Raw genomic sequence first — 16,549 nt, forward strand, 5'->3', positions numbered from 1 at the left:
ATGTAATCATTAAAGCATCTTAACTCACCTGTGAAGATGTAACACCTTGGTTAGCCAGGTTGTGTGGTGAAAACTGGGATGAGAAGCCTCGAATGTCCCTGTAAACTGGAAAGGAGCCTGCACCACCTGGATGCATTAGGTGAACCCCATGAGGGTGAGGCGACACCATGACAGGACTAGATGCATGGACTCCTCGGATTCTGCTTTCACTGGAGTTTGGATGGATAAGCTTTCCTTCGAGTGGTTTGAGAGGTTCCTTTGCAGAAAGGTCAATGCTCTTCCCCGAAATAGGACTCTTTGAAGGTCCAGAGATATTGCCTGAAGATGCTGTTCCAGTCTCCGAGTCTCTGCGTGACTGTCTTGCCTCTACAGCAGCCTGTTCACCCCGTTGCTGGTGCATGAGGATGCGCTGGTGCATGTCTCTGTACTGCTCCATGCGTATGTTTGGGTGAAGTCCTCTGTGATCACTGTGAATCATCATTACATCTGACTGCAGCTGGGGAACTGAAGGTCTACTGAGTGCTTGGTTAAAGTGTCTAGGCTCTTCTTCACTTGCACTGTTGCCGCCACCACTTGATACTGAACCTTGGGGACTTGAATGACAGTGCAGAACCATATCGCGAATGACATTTTGCTGTTGTGGGTTTGAGCGCTGTTGAGACCCCGGAAGCGGTGCAGACAGCGAATCACCTCGTCTTCCATAATTTATCCCAGGCATCGGTGGGGTGTTCATCCTGGCATCATGAGCCATTGACTGAGTGACACTGTGAGGTTGAATTATGACAGAGGACTGTTCTGAGTGCGAGTGATGCATCGCAGAATGATAGCTAGGCATTGGTGGCATGCCATGAGTCAGAACAACAGATGTGCCGATAGGAGAACTGCTTGGAGGACAGGCTTTGACAAAAGGTGAAGGAGAGTGAACAGCTGTTCGTGGAGACTGTGGTTCTTGCTTAAGGTGCAGAGCTGAGCGATCATTTACAATGCCAGGGCTGGGGCTCATGCGGGTTCCAGAAAGTGATGGGTGGTGTGTGACTGGGCTGAGATTAGACTGCTGCGCAGCTTTGCCAGGGTCCATCTTTTTCGACAGAGGCTCTGACCCTAGTCCTCTCTTGCCATGCTGTTGTTGTATCACAGGTGGGTTGTACATTAAGACTTGAGAAGAACTAACTGGTTGCTGGAACATCTTTACTACACTGCCTTGGGGGGCTGTGTGATATGGAGTCTCAGATTTGTCAGATCCAAGACTCTCCTGCTTGGTACTAGAAATAACAGGTTGAGAGTTATACGACTGGCCGGCTAAAAGGACTCCTGTGTGACCATAACCAGAAGGAGTTGGGGCTGCTTTGGGAGTAGGTGACTGGGATGATGAGATGACTGGGTCTTGTTTTAATTGAGATTTGGAAACAGATTGCTGAAACTCTATATCACCAGCACTGGCTTGAGGAATCTGACTAATTTTGGCTCTCATCCTGTGAGGTCCTTCGGTTTTCTGACCTGAATAACTGAGTACGACAACACCCTCAGATGTATTGACCCGTAGGCCAGGACTGGAACCAGTAATGTATGGAGTGCTTTCGACAACAGAGCGTCCTCTTGTCCCATCTTCTACTATATCCATAGCAAGGCATCGGCTGTTCTCATTGGAGTTTGATCTGAATTTTTGCTTGGGAATGGTTAGGCCAATGCTTCGGTTGCTTAATGAAATACGTGGAGTTTCTTCTGTATCGTAAGGCATTGGAATTCGACTTATTACTGAGGTAGCAGGAGAAATAATTGTATGCTGGTTTTTCTCTCCACAGTTCTGCTGTGACTCTGTCAGTGGAGATGGTTTATGATGCATGGGCTGGGGAGGTAATGGTGGCCTCTCTTCAGAATGTAACTGTCTTGAGCCCACTGCATCAGAGGGATTTTCATTCTCTGACATCCGTGAAGGCTCTGACAGTGCTGGTGTGACTATAGTGGTAGGTATAGAATTGCTATTTGACGCAGACACATATTTAGGTTCCATCAGAATTTTTCTTAACGTGCTTGAACTGGGGTCAATGTCAGAGGCCTTGGTGTCTGGAGGCATTGGAGGATTTGCTGCAGGGGTTCCAAGTGCAGCTGATGCTTGCATTGAAGGAGTTACCACTTTTACATGACTTGAAGGGGCAACATGGATTCTGCTTTCTTCAGATCTCTGAGGCCAGTCAGGTGAAAGTGGGACTTTGGCAGGCCGCAACAGAGGTACACTTAACTGGGATACAGGTTGTGTGCAAGCAGGAGCAGGGGTAAATGTAGGAGTACATGGCTCTGCTGCTTGGGGGTGCTTTTTAACACTGGAGATACTGTTTGTGCCAGAATGAAAAGCAGATTCTTTAGGCACAGGCTGTTCAACCTCGGGCTGTTCTGCCTCTTTGGGTGTGTCGACCGTTATGGCACTTGTTAAGTCTCGCCTACAAGTAGCAACAGCAGTGACTACAGAGGCTGCTGAAGTGGCCGCAGCTGTAACAGTGACTGCTTTTGAATTATTGGTTTCTGGGTCTTCTGGGATTGATTCAGGTAACTTGACTGGAGTGGACTCTGACTGAGAAACCTCTTCAGCAGCATCCCCTTTTTTGTTACCTGTCCCTTTACGACTTCTTGGCTTTTTCGGGGTTTTGGCTCTAACTTTTCCGGTTTTCCTGGGTGTTTCAAGTAAAATGGGATCTTCAGCTGCCTTAGATTCTGCCCCTGGCCGATTTGAGCTTGGTGTCACAGGACCATCATCTAAATCCCCGGCAAGAATATTGTTGATCACCATGTGTGTTTCAGGTTCCATAATCTCATTGGAGGAGGAGGATATCAAGGATTCAGGGGTGGGAATAAGAGCAGTGTAAGTGGGAGGAGATGTGAAGCTTTCTGCATCTACACATGTTTCTTCTGCTGTAATTGAATCAATAGCAGCTGCAAGTTCAGTTTCACTAGCAGGATTAGCTCGCTTCTCCTCCTCAACTTCACTCTCTGGTTCCACTGCAACAGGAGGCAATATCGTAGTTTGCTCTGAAGGTGGCTCTTTATATGGTCGAGAAGGCTGCTCCACTGTAAGCTTAGCAATATTTTCGACTGCCTGCTCTAATTCCATCTGTCGTGCTAATAATGCAGCAGCTGGATCAGCTGGAAGTTCTGATTCTGAGTCTTCCTTATCCTGTGCAGCGAGCTCTTTTGAATCTTTTGGAATTTGGTCTATTGTTTTTATTCCTTCATTATCTTGTAGTGCTGTCTTAGTTTTTGTAATAGCTGGAGCTTCAAAGGTCTCAAGCTCATCATCCTCTGAACGGAGTAAACCTTTTACATCATCAACACTAACACGGATCTCGAGATTTTTTAAACTGTGTGATTTGTCTTCAGCTATCTGTTTGGTGTTACGTTTTAACCTTGGTGTTTTAACTTTTGCACTCTTTTCAGGCTGCTGTCTCCTCTCTAAGGGGCCAATGTCTAGCTTTTCATCATCAACATCACCAGATTTCTTTCCACCATCTTTTAATTCCTTTTCTTTTTTGTGCACTGTTGAGTTTGGATTTTCCACCCTTTCTGATAACTTGCCAAGCGGTTCAGTTTTAGGCTTAAGCTCTGGCTCGTTTTGACTTGCCATATCATCTTGTTCAGCTAGCTCTGTCGTGCTCCCAGACAGTTTGTCTGCTCTACTTCCTTTCTTGTTAGTTGGAGGAGATGGAGTCTGAGGTGTTTGCTGCTGCTTCTGGGTGCGGGGTGAACGCCAGCCCTCAGAGGCTTTCACAACATCTACTGTACATGACGCCTCAGTGTCTTCTTCCATCAGTTTCTTCTGATCAACCTTTACTGGTGAAACATCTTCTCCTCGTTTGATGCCTCTTTTAGGTGGGCGTCCACGTCTAGTATTGGTAGAAATTTGAACATCTTGCTGTATTGGTTCTTTATCAGCACCACGTTTGCGCATGCAGCGTGGTGACTCAACTACCTCTTTGCCAGCTTGGTCGTCTTCATGTAGTGTGGCGTAGACTGACCTTACGTTTCGCCGACGTGTTCTCCCATGGATCAAACTTGACTCGATGTTTTGTTCAGAGTCTGATGCATGTATTGGTGACTTGGATGTTGTTTTAGAGTCAACTGATGTCTTTGGTGCTTCTGCACGAGGAGATGAAGCCCTTTTGAGTTTCTCTCGGTCAATCCGTTCACTCTTACGTGTTGCAGGTTTTTCAGTGGCAGCAATTTGGGAAGGTTGTGTAGTTCGTAATACTGACAGCGGTTTTGCCCTTTTACTCTTGGGTTGTCTGCGATTTGGTAACGGTTTTATTTCAGCCTCTAGTTCTGGCATGCACACCTCACCATCGGTTTCGGTTTTCTGAGATTCTTGAAAGTCTTTTGATTCTTGATTTTCAGTTTCAGGTTCTGACTTCATAGTTTCAGGTTTTTCTTCCATCTTTGGGCAGTCAGAGTAAGTGATTTCTGTAGTCTCTCTTTCAAAACCACCCAGGGAACCACCAGGAGTTGGAGGTTTATCTTCTACAATGGGAGTATGTTCTACTGTTTTACTATCACCACATTCTACCTTCAGTTCTTTTAACTCTGGTTTTGTTTCAGTTTCATTTTCTGGTTCTGAAAGAGTAAGTGAAGGGGATCTGTTTAGCTTAACAGCAACAGGTTTGAAGTCTTCCACGGCGACAGAGTGAGGTTGCGAAACCTCAAGGATTGGCTCTACTTTTTCTTCTTTGACAACTGGCACAGGTTGATCTGAGGGTGGAGTTAAAACTTCTTTCTTTTCTTGTGGTGAAATTTCTTTAGGGGAAGGAACAAATGGTAAGACAGTAGAGATTAATGAGGGGCTGGCTGATTTGTCATCTGCCTTTTGTACTGGCTCCAGTTCCTTATCAGGTATGATATTATCACAGTTCTGAACTTCATTTCTTTTTATGTCTGGCACTAATGAATCCTTCTCAGTATCAGGTGGAAGGTGGTCTTTGTCTTTTTGTTGCTGAAGCTCCAAAAAACGACTATGGAAAAGCACTATTGGCTCTTGTGGGATGTCACTTCCTGCAGATTCAGGCTCCGCTTCAGCAGCAACTGGCTTGTTCGAAGGCCTTCCACTTCCAATTTCTAAATCTGGATCTTTACGTTCAAGATGCTGCAAACGCCGGGAATCCTGTTCAAAGATTGAGCTGTGAAGGAAACGAGAGGCAAACAATTCCTGACGCTCTTGGTCCTGTGGCTTAAGTTCCTCCTTTTTGTCATGCAGCTTTTCATCAGAGTTAGTACGAATCTTTTTCTTTTTCATATACCAAGAAGGTATTGGTCGAGGTGTTAGTTCCACCTTGTCCTTATCTGAACACCTGTGGGAGGCTGGAAAGCGTGAAGGGAGAAAGGACCAATTGTCTTCCCTAGAAGAATACAATGTTTTGGCTCTTTCCAGGAGTGCTTTTGTATCAGGAGTTATAGTTTTATCCAAAGCAAAGGAGTAAAACTTATTCTTTTCCAAGGAGCCTGAAAGCTTCAGGTCTGTCATCCTCTTATCACGATCCCTGAGGATGTAGGACAAGGAACTATTCGACTTGGACTTGTTTTCTCCATCATCATCGGAATCAGACTGCACTTCTCCAGGTTCCAAATCCTGACCAAGGCGCTTCCGAATGCTTTCATGCTTTGAAATATCACTTTGGAATGCCATTTCCATTCTGAATGAATCAGGCTTTATCCCTCTTTCCCAGTGCTGCATTAACTCTTCATCACATCCGAGCAAGGACGTGTTAAGCTTTGGTAGCTCAGTGTCAGAAGACTGAAAATGTCTAGGCATCAGGTCCAAACTGTTTTTCAATGACTCGGTGTGTGAAAATTTCTCACCTGCTGTTGGAGAGGATTTTCTTTCTTTATTTGTACCTGTCAAAGAGACATGGGCTGTTTCATCTTCCTCGTTTTCAGAAGACTGAGCAGCTCCTATTGATGATGACATGGTGTAAATGTCTTCATTGAACTTTTGGGAACTTGAAAAGTTGCGCTCTCTTTTTAATTTGAGTATTTCAAAGTCAATATTCTCCAATTTCTTTCGTTTACAGTAAAATAAATCATCACTGGCCACATCCGGTACTGATTTTTCAAAGTCTTGAACAAAATAATCCTTTTCAAAGTCACGAGTCTCACTATGTAGTTGGTTGTCAAACTTGACTCCCTTATCAGGCTCCCCTAGCTTGGATCTGAGCTGTTGACTGTGTTCCGTTTGTTTTGTGCAAATATTAGTCTGGTCAATGTGCACAAATTGTTCATCTCCATCAGAGTCTCTGGATTTCGCTCTGCCTTGTGCGTTTTCAGGCATAACTTGTTTCTGTTCTTTTAATTCGTCCAAATCAACAGCGTTATCATCTGATATTTTTGTAAAACTTGAGGTATTTTCCCTTTTTGAGCTCTCTAGATCCATTTTAAGGTAGGGAGAGTCTAACTGATCTGTAGAATCTTCAGCCAGTTGCACTAGTTGTGAGTGCCGCTCCAGAGGAAGGCCTTCGGGGTTGATATCACTGTCTTGTCCTTCTTTTGGACTATTAACTGAAATCATTCGCACACATTTTTCTTTGTGGTGATCCTTTTTATGAATCCCTCTCATCAAAAGATTCTTATCCAAATCTGTCTCCTTAGCACTGTTCCACAGCTTATAAAGTCCAGATCTACCAAGGTCCTCTTCACTAGTTCTCTTTTGTCGATCAGCTTTACCAGAGTCTTCAAAACGCCTTTTCCTTGCAGCTAGACGGTCAATATCCACTGAAATGCCACTGTCAAATCCCATTTCAGATTTCCCATGTTTTTTGGCTTTGATTTTACCATCTTTGTCAGTGACCTCCACTGAACTGTGCATATTTTTGTCTCTGGGAACCTTCCCATGCTTACCAATATCAATTTTTGATGGCTCTGTGCGGAATGGTGGACTCCTCTGGTCAGCTGGAGGTGATGCCAGTCTCGGACTGTCACTCCCACCCCTCTGTATTTGTTTTTCTTGGACAACATGACCAATCAATTTTCCTTCTTTTTCTTTAACTCGTGTTAACTGCACCACACAAGGCAGAAGGTCTAACCTCCCTTTACTTGAGCCTTCTTTTTGGATTTTGCTGGCCTTACTACGCAGAACAGACTCAGGACTAACATCTCTTTCAAGTTCAGGTTCTGGTTCACATGTCTGGATAATAGGTGACGCCATTTTAAGCTTCTTAACCCTCTGTTTTTCACTTTTGTCTTTGTCTCCTCGTTCTTTTCGTCCAGTCCTCTTTTCCTTTTCGACCACATTCCCACTGTCAATTTCAAAAACTCTGTCCTTCTCGAGTTTTTCACTTTTATTATACCTTTCAGAGCGTGCCTTTTCAAGTTTTTCAAATCTAGGTGGAGATATTGAACTGCAGCTACCACTTCTTTCAGATGATCGACAACAAATACGGCGGTCTGAATCGCTTGGTATTCTCTCAGAGAGTGATGGAGATGCAGTTGGGCTAGCAGGTCGGCGAGTGGTAATGTGAGACGGGCTCTGGCTACGCTCAATGGTCCTCCTTCCATGATCGCGTCCACGATCTGTTTCAAAGCGCTCCCTTTCTCTCTCACGTTCCCGCTGCAGATAGCTGTATTTACGTATGTCCTGCTCATAAGGGTCAGCTCTGTATTCCCGATATTCCCGAGGGTCTTCAAAGTATTGTGGATCATAGTAATCTCCCTGATATGGGTCCCACTCAGTGTAGAAGTCCCGACTTCTGGTAGGATATTTTCGACGTGGATCTTCCGTGTACGTTCCAGGTGTTCTAACATTTTCATAATATTGTCTTTCTGCTTGAAACTCATATTGGGTTCGTCGATCATCCCTGCCAAGAAATAACCACAAATCCTGTTCAGTTTTAATATTAGACAGTCATGGAGTCAAATTATTTTGTAAGCCAATTTCACAAACCTTCTTTCAGAGAGAATATCATAAAAGTCTCGAATATCCTGACCAGATGCCTGCATTGAACGATAGAAGGCCATCTGACTTTCCTGATTTGCAAAGTCCACCTGAAGAAGGAAGAAAAGCTGGTTAGAGTGTGTCAAGCACAATAACACAGAATGAAATTTCAGAGAAAAATCTATATTTTTACTTGCCTTGATTTTATTCCCCCCTATTTTCCATCCCTTTGTGTCTTTAACAGCTGTTTGCGCATATTCAATGTTGTTATACAGAATAAGGGCCATTCCTTTCATCCTGTCAAGTACAACCTACAATAATTGCAGAAAATAAGGTAAAAAGTCTAGAAAGCAAACAAAAGATTAAAAAGGAAAAAGAAAAGTGCAATAATAAGCAGAAAATTAAACAGGCTTACCTTGACAACATGTCCGTATCGGCAAAAATGACGAGTAAGAAACTGTTCAGTTGTATTCGATGCTAATCCATCCAACCAAACGCATGTCGTTGGCATACTCTTCCCAAAGCCCAGCTGCAAAAAGAGAACAAAATTTCAGTCAGCAATTCATTTACCTTTTCAACTTACACAAATGTCTTTGGTTGAGAAAGACAAGAATGTTGTAATGGTGTAAAGGTTAGGATTTACAATTAAAATCAAACAAATTCTTACCTTTAGTCGGTTGTTTCCAAGATACTCGCCATCCATCTTTTTTATTGCCTTACAGACACTGGCAATGTCACAATATTGTAGAAAGGCATACTGTGGGGCTCCATTCACCTTCTTAATGTCAATATCCTTTGGAAAGTTAAATGTTCTGTCAGTAAGCATGATTATCTCACAGCACTGCATGCTTTGATTCTCAAACTATATGAAAATTAACCTACCACTATATCTCCAAAACGCTGGAAGATGTTAAGAAGGTCATGGTAAGTGGTGGTCTTCTCTAAGTTTCCAATAAATAATGTCCGCGTGGCCTTTGGATGAAACTCATCAATCCTCTCGTCCAAGGGCCGGAACTCATTCTCGCTTTCCGTCTCTAAAAATTGCTTAGTGTGAGCTTACTGACATGCCAATATTCACGTTTTCTTTACAATGCAGTTGGCAAAGAAAACTTACCGGGGCCATTCCAGGCTGTGACATCAATTTGCATGCCAAAAAAAAGCTTCCCCTTTGATGCTGCAAGGGCTTTCTCTTGGTCCTCTTGCTGACGAAAAAACACAAGCCCGTAGCGCTCTTCTGAAGCGCCGTGGATTTGCACAGATGTGACCTTTCCATGTTTTTTAAATTCATGGAACAAACCATCCTTCAGGCTTGTGTCTGTAAATAAAGCAAATGAACGCACATTTAGCAAAAAAATACAAAGGTAGTGATTTTTTAAAAATAAAATTTGCCTGAATTTCATGCATCACTATTTATTTATTTTTTTACATTAAAAAAGGCACTTTATGCTCACATACTGCTAGAGTACCACTAAACTAACCTGTTGAGCGCACAGGGAGATTTTGGACCTTGATGCCAAAGCTTTTGCGTGGTTCATCCTTGTCAAGGGAGGATAAGGGAAGTGCTGAAGGTGCAGGCACAGCTGTTGACTGCACTGAACGTGCTGGAGAGTCATCGCTTGAGCTACTGCTAGAATCACTGTAGCAAAAGAGCAACATGAATTAAAACGTTAAAGCCTCATAGTCATCTCTCGCATTAGAGATGCACAATAAAAATGATGTGCCTGGTGACTGACTATCCAAGAGTAACACTTGAGAATATAGTTACATGTAGTATATATATACACACACACACACACACACACATATATATATACATATATATATATATATTTTTTTTTTTTTTTTTTTTTTTTTTTTTTTTTTTTTTTTTTTGTGTGTGTGTGTGTGTGTGTGTGTGTGTGTGTGTGTGTGTGTGTGTGTGTATGTATGTGTGTGTGTGTGTGTGTGTTTGTGTTGTGTGTTTGTTTGTGTGTGTGTGTGTGTGTGTGTGTGTGTGTGTGTGTGTGTGTGTGTGTGTGTGTGTGTGTGTATGCCAGAAAATGCCAGAAATTACTACTAGTGCACAAACAACAACAACAGTTAATATATGACTTTTGTTAACACTGCTTTAAAAAAAAAGACCTAAAATCCAAAGACATGGTTCTGTCTAAACTGAAGGGAACTGCAAAATTACCAAGGTTAAACACTGCCTTTTCAAAACTATGCATAATTTATCTCCACATTTCAGATTTAATATTGTATATACAGATTTTCATTCTGGAAAAAAGAGCATATGATGCATTGTGGACGTGTCCTTCCACTGTTTAAAAAAATGCAATGGCTCCCAAATGATGAGAAAAAACACGCCCCTCTCCTCCCAGTTTCACATTTAGATGCTGCATCGAGTTATGAGTACAAAAACATTTGTACATGAGTCGCAAAATTCATGGCTGCCTCATCCACCTTTTATTTCAAATGATTCCCATGTCTGTCTCAGCTTTCTAGGCCCTCTGCTGTTTGTTTCCTTCTCACTTTCTCCTCCTGTGCTCAGACACTCCCGGAAGAGCTGCTGACGGAGCCTGGCCTGTGGGAGTGGGCAGGCAGCCAGCATTGGCCAGAAATTTCCAGTTCCAACTGGATCTCACGGAGGGGGGGGAGCCATTACCCATACACAGAGGTAGGCAGTGAGAAAAATATAGCAGCCGTCTCCTGAAATTTCCCCATAGCACTTCCTCATCAAACCACATGTGTCGCTACATGTCGTTAAAAGCTGTGGACTCTGCTGTGTCCAAAGGTGATGCCGTTAACCCCTCTCCGGTATGTTTATTTATGCGGTGGAGTAAATCCTCTTGGGCAGACATGCTTAAAACGGCAGGATTCTTCTCCATTTGATTTACTTGTAAATTTATAGAAACTTGGATGAAAATACAGTTACCACAAATAAAGCCACATACGGCAATGCACAAAAATGAAACTGACATCACAATCACAAAAATGCACACACAGCATACCATGAAATATCGAAACTCCAAATATCCTGTGCCATTATGGTATGAGTCTAAGCTTTTGTATGCAAATAATTCGACCTGTGGTTAGGTTGTGTGAGAGGGTGTGTGAGATCAAACTACCTAAACCTTACTTTATTTTTAAACTTGTGTTTTGGTTTTATTTTGGACAAAATGAGTACTATATTTTACCAAATGTATCTTTAAAAAAAGACTTAGGATAATTTTAGCATGTAAAGTATAAAGGGCCTGAATAACACATGGATCCATACTGAAACCAGACTCTATCGAAGGCAAGCTAGCTGTAAACGTAAAGCCTTCCTAGCAGAAATAAAATGCGTCTCAACTTAATCCAGTTTATGTAAAGCAGTTCAGGTCAAATCTTAACTACGTAACAATTGTGTCACTAAAGGTATCAAAGGTCATTCTCCAAGTTTCTTTGGCTCCTATCAGCAAATAAAACACGGGCAAAGTTTTAAAAACCAATGAGGGAGGGGGACAATCAAGTGTGGAGTAATATTCCCCGTCATGCCGTGTTTGTGAAATGTATTTTTTTTCTATCGTGCAGACACTTCTCTGCAATTGTCACCTTCCACCCATTGTATCTCCTGCTGGGCGGAGCCTCTAGATATGACACAGTCTCTAAAACAGAAACAACGAGCCTAACTTTACAGGTTTGGCCACAGCACTGTGTCTGTCTGTCCACACATACACATGCTAGTGAAGAAAGCGACATAAAGGCAAAGTAAACACAGCTTCCACATAAATAGGTGCCACCTGTTCTATAAAGAGCCTATGCTAACGAATGACAGAAGTTAAATGCACACATCTTGCACAAGTCTGAGTTTGTTTGGTGTGGGTGTGAAAAATATTGCGCAATCCATAGTTACAGATGATAAAAACATAAGCTGAGGAAACCGCTTTTTTATTGAACACAGATAATGACGGAAATATGAGTTCATTTCCAAGTGCAGAGGCCAGTTTGGATCCAGAAGGCCACAGACTGGGATGCACAAAGGTAAACAACAGCACATAAGTAGAAATATTGACAGAAAGATTAAGCTTCACTCACCTGCCACTCGTACTGCTGCTGGTACTGCTGACTGAGTCTGAACTGGAGGAACGGCTGTGAGAGCCTGACCCACTGTGGGAGCGTGGAGGACGAGTGGCCTGACTCACCAGTCTCTGAGGAGAGGGATTTCGTGAATGAGTCGAATGTGGAGACCGGCTACGACTGTGGCGGTAGGAACGTTCCCCACGCCGACCCCTGTCCTCCCGATACAGGTCCCTGTGAACCACACTGGCCAAAGTAAAGGGTTCCCGGGCTCGAGACTCGTAGCGAGGCTCGGGTGTCTCAAATCGACAAGGGCTCCTGCTGTGGGAGCGGTAGAAGCCAACCCCGCTGGAAGTAGACCCTCCGCTTCCTCCCGTTGTGGCCCCTGAAGATCCACTTGTTCCGGTGTTCCCAGAAACGGCACTAACTATAGTTCCACCGACTCCTGACGGCACAGTTGTACCAGTTCCGCTGGAGGTACCAGACCCGCTCCCAGCTGTGCTTAGAGTTCTCTCCCTCGCGTCACGGTAATAGTCTGTTTCATAATGCCGCTGACGGTCAAAACTGCTACCAGTACGCTCGTGAAGTCCATAGGCACTGTGATCGTACCCCCGATCCCGACTTTCAGCGGTCCTAACAAACATGAAGAAACAACAAGTTATATTACAGTTACACTTTGGGCATAAAAAGATAGCTGCTAGCATCAGACAGTGGACAAACAAAAATTAACAGGCGTGTCTGGTGCGTTTGTCAATAATTGGACACGTGGAAAGATTGGGCAAAGTGTTTTGAGAAGGGCCAAGCTAGTTTTTCCCCCCATCTTAAAGAAAGCACTATACCAAGGGGATTAAAGTAACAGCTTGAGGAAACTGAGCATCAAGTCTGACATGTTTTCATGGCCAAACCATTTATGGCTTTCAGATGGACTGTATCAGATTCTTCTGCGACCAAAGCTACACTAGAAATCCTCTTTCTAGAACAAGAATGCTGCTATCGGACTGTTTTTCGTGCATTTCTGTCAACTCCAAGGTGTTAATATAAGCTTTATGTTCATTCTTTTTTAGATATATCAGTAAATCAACATAGCACACCAACATTTTCAGCAAAAGGCATGCATCTGGTTTATAACAGAACAGAAATCTATATTATATATCAGAGCTACCTTAATAACAGGAATGGCAGATTATGTCATTATAGTCTGTAAAGTCCTACTGGTCTGCACACTGTAACAGGAGCCACTTCTAAAGGCGTTTTATTAGTCAAGCCTGGATAAAGGTTTTCGAGGTAACTTTTGAAGAGCCTTTTGTTTATATCCTTACACAATTTGACACCACTTGTTCCTCTGAAAACTGAATCTCCTCAGTAGCATCTTTTGTGAAGACGCACATTAGAAACGGCCCTGAAAGGACATTCTGTTCAGACCCGAACACTCGCTTTCTGAATAAAGCAATCAGAAATTAATTTGGTAATACGACCGCTGTGTCATTACAGCAGTCGTATTACCAAACTCGCCATAATGAGCGGGACAGGGCGGCAATTACCACCGTTTGAATTCAGATCAAATTATAATCAGCAAATTAGCCATGATGTTCCGACACAGGGCAGAATATGGTTTAATATGACAACAGTTACAAAACTTCATTATACTGCTTCTGTAGATAAAAAAAAACACGGCGTTTATTCTTCTAGCAAGTTAAAATCAGAGGATGGAAAAATAGTTAGATTATAGAGTCAGACTTTAGAAAGGAAAAAACTGCGAAGTCTTATTTAATTTACTGCAAAAACAAAAAAAAGGTATAACTAATCAAATAACTAATCAAATATATGTCTAGTCAAAGCTTCATAAAGCTAGTGTACTAGTAACTAAATAATACTAGTAACTGTATTTGCTGTATGTGTGCACAGTCTGTTCATAAGGCTGAAAAAAAGAGAGAGGAGAAAAAAACAACAAACATCCATATCATAAAACTGAAACATCTTGAGGTTGATTTTGTGCATTGACAAAGGTCCCATAGTTCTGGTGCTTTCCAGAACCTGCACTACCTTCTTCTCTCCTCCCCTAACATTTCCTGCCAATCTCCACACTGCACAACTCACTGTCTGAAAGAAAGAAAGCCTCATGTGCAAACTATACAAATGTTAACAAGACTTGAAAAAAAAACAACATTATCTCATTTTATTCCACAGACTGACTTTTTAAATTTCCTAAATGCAAATCTTTTGAAAGGTTTGGCCCAGCAGAATTTTTTTATGCTTTTGTCTATTTGTCTAAAAATGTGTTTATGTAAACATTTCCTTGCTTTTTTATTTGCCCGTAGTTGAACTGCATGGTCAAAAAAAAAAAAGCTTCATATTAAAGGTAATTAAGCAGTGTCAGGGTTATGAAACGGTCATGAATGAGTTTTGCTTCGCAACTGGTTCCTTATGTGTCATCACACGTTTAGTGGTTTTACATTTACAGTTTTTCAGTGTTCGTGCTCTAGAGCTTTAAAGTGGGGATTCCACTGCAAGTCTTCTATCACTTGATTTGGATCATTTAATTAGTGGAAATTCTTGCACAAATAAAAAATGTCAGTTTAATGAAATCTGGTGATTCAAACCAAACAGCTGACCTAACGATCTGGATTTCTTTATCCACAACTGTAGTGAAATCGGCTGCCTGCATCTCAATCAGATGCTGCCTGCATCTCACTGAGACGGCAAATGGATTAGACCTGGCGTTACAGAAGGCGTCTGCAATTCCTCTTAAAACATATGACACAAGCATCTTTCCTCCTCACTGTCATTTGGTAAATGATGCTGAAGGTTAGATTAGGTTTTTCTTTTTTGGCTTTGTTCCCAAATCTGGCCATTACACCTGTGTTCAAAATATTTATGCTCATACTTTATTGCTATATTTAAGGTGACCCCCAAACATCCACTTAAACCTAACCCTTTGTATTAAATTCACAACCCATTTTAACATCTTCTGTGCACCATAAAGTGGCATACCTGGAAATATTCATCAGTGTTAAACCTTTGACATAACCAGGTAGTAACCAGGAAGTCATCCATGAAGTCTTTTCGCTAAGGGTCGTAAGACTCAAGAAAAGACTGTATGCAGCGTTCACACTGCTGAAAATTCTTGAGGGTAATTTAAGTTTAGGAGACTGACACCACGTCTGTATTTTGTTGCATATACATAAGAGTAGAGCAGGTTAGGAGAAAATACTCTTTCAGCTTATTTGATTTAATCATCTGTGTGCTGGATTCATGAATAACATCTATGCTATAACGATGTCGGCTGTGAAAATGACGGATTACCTTGACCCCTAGGTGCTCTCGAAAATGCTAATTTGCTGGCGCAAGGCTCACTGCTCAACAGATACCTTTCAATTTCTCTTCAATTTCACTCTACACAAATCGGCTTTTACATTATTCATCGAGCTTAAAAATAATTCTGTTAGACTTTCTTGACAGAATTTCCATCAGTGTTTGATTATTATCTAATGCGGAGCATGCTAAGCACCTGTTTTGGGACACGTGAATAGCATAATTATGAGGAGACATGCCAGCAGCATGACAAAACGCTGCCTTGTATGGAGGCTCCGTCATATGGGAGCAACGCATGCACATCCATTTAAAATCAGTATAAGAGGTTAATTGTTAAATATCCATTTTGCAGTACAAACAACAAATTGAATCTAATTGTTGAGAATCTCTTTGTCTTGCAAGCTAGAACACAAACTACAGAGCTAGGGTTTAGCGATATCTAAATGTTTAATTTAATTAAAAAGAAAATTTTGAAAACAACAAAATAGGAATATTTCTTCTGGTAATCCAATAACTGGAGGTCACTTCACCACTCAGTGAGTTGCACGATTACATAGAAACATTACATACATCTCTTTTGTTAAATTGTAAAGCTTCTATAGTATAAGTGGCAGAGAAAAGCCAGAAAATCTAACAAACATTACAAAAGGAATATCCTACATAAAAATAATATTCAATGTGCAGCGTGTGTTTCAGGAAGGATTGTAGGTCATTTTTGTAAAACAGTTACTTAAAATATTTTTGCCACTGTACTGTTTCTAGAGTTTAAAATGATATTTAGGATTTCGATTCTTGTTTTAAAGCTGACAAAAATTCAGATATTCATTTAAAATGATCCAGAGCTGACAAATGACTACAATTTTCTTTCGCTTGTCACTCTACCAACATTTTAATAAGAACCAAAATTAAATCAGCTGAATTGTAATATGTAAATATGTTGTTTTGGGGGTTTTTAAGTAAAAATTGATTTTATATTAACTAATATTTATTAGCAACTGGTCAGAAATGAAAACTAAAAAGATTTCTGACAAACAAGGTAATATAAGCATCATGGTTCATGGACCGAACATGCTTACATGCACATTCAGGGCCCAGGCAAATAATTAAATCAAATTAATCAAAGCAAAATTAATTAAGCAATAAATATATAAACAAACTAAAATCTTAAAGTGTGACTGTAACAACACTTGAATTAGTGAAAAACACGAAAAATTTATTTGATCTACATCACTTTTTATTTCTTTTCCTTCTATTTTACTGCATTTAGCCATTAGGAGAATCCCACCCCCACAC

General features: G+C 41.5%; 1 protein-coding gene across 2 annotated transcripts in view; it reads right to left on the bottom strand.

Annotated features, from left to right (window-relative positions):
• spen (spen family transcriptional repressor) overlaps positions 1-16,549 on the bottom strand; it is a 28,521-nt gene that overhangs the window by 3,224 nt on the left and 8,748 nt on the right. For both annotated transcript variants that reach the window (XM_042227136.1, XM_014338683.2), the window contains exons 3-11: positions 11,963-12,577; positions 9,385-9,542; positions 9,021-9,221; positions 8,789-8,940; positions 8,574-8,699; positions 8,322-8,435; positions 8,104-8,217; positions 7,916-8,016; positions 29-7,829 (exon numbers count right to left, since the gene is read on the bottom strand). In XM_042227136.1, coding sequence (XP_042083070.1) covers positions 29-7,829; positions 7,916-8,016; positions 8,104-8,217; positions 8,322-8,435; positions 8,574-8,699; positions 8,789-8,940; positions 9,021-9,221; positions 9,385-9,542; positions 11,963-12,577 — 9,382 coding nt within the window. The remainder of the gene's footprint in view (positions 1-28; positions 7,830-7,915; positions 8,017-8,103; positions 8,218-8,321; positions 8,436-8,573; positions 8,700-8,788; positions 8,941-9,020; positions 9,222-9,384; positions 9,543-11,962; positions 12,578-16,549) is intronic.

The sequence above is a fragment of the Haplochromis burtoni genome, unplaced genomic scaffold, assembly GCF_018398535.1.
Source record: "Haplochromis burtoni strain Fernald_Lab_line unplaced genomic scaffold, NCSU_Asbu1 Contig_244, whole genome shotgun sequence".
Classification (NCBI taxonomy): Eukaryota; Metazoa; Chordata; class Actinopteri; order Cichliformes; family Cichlidae; genus Haplochromis; species Haplochromis burtoni.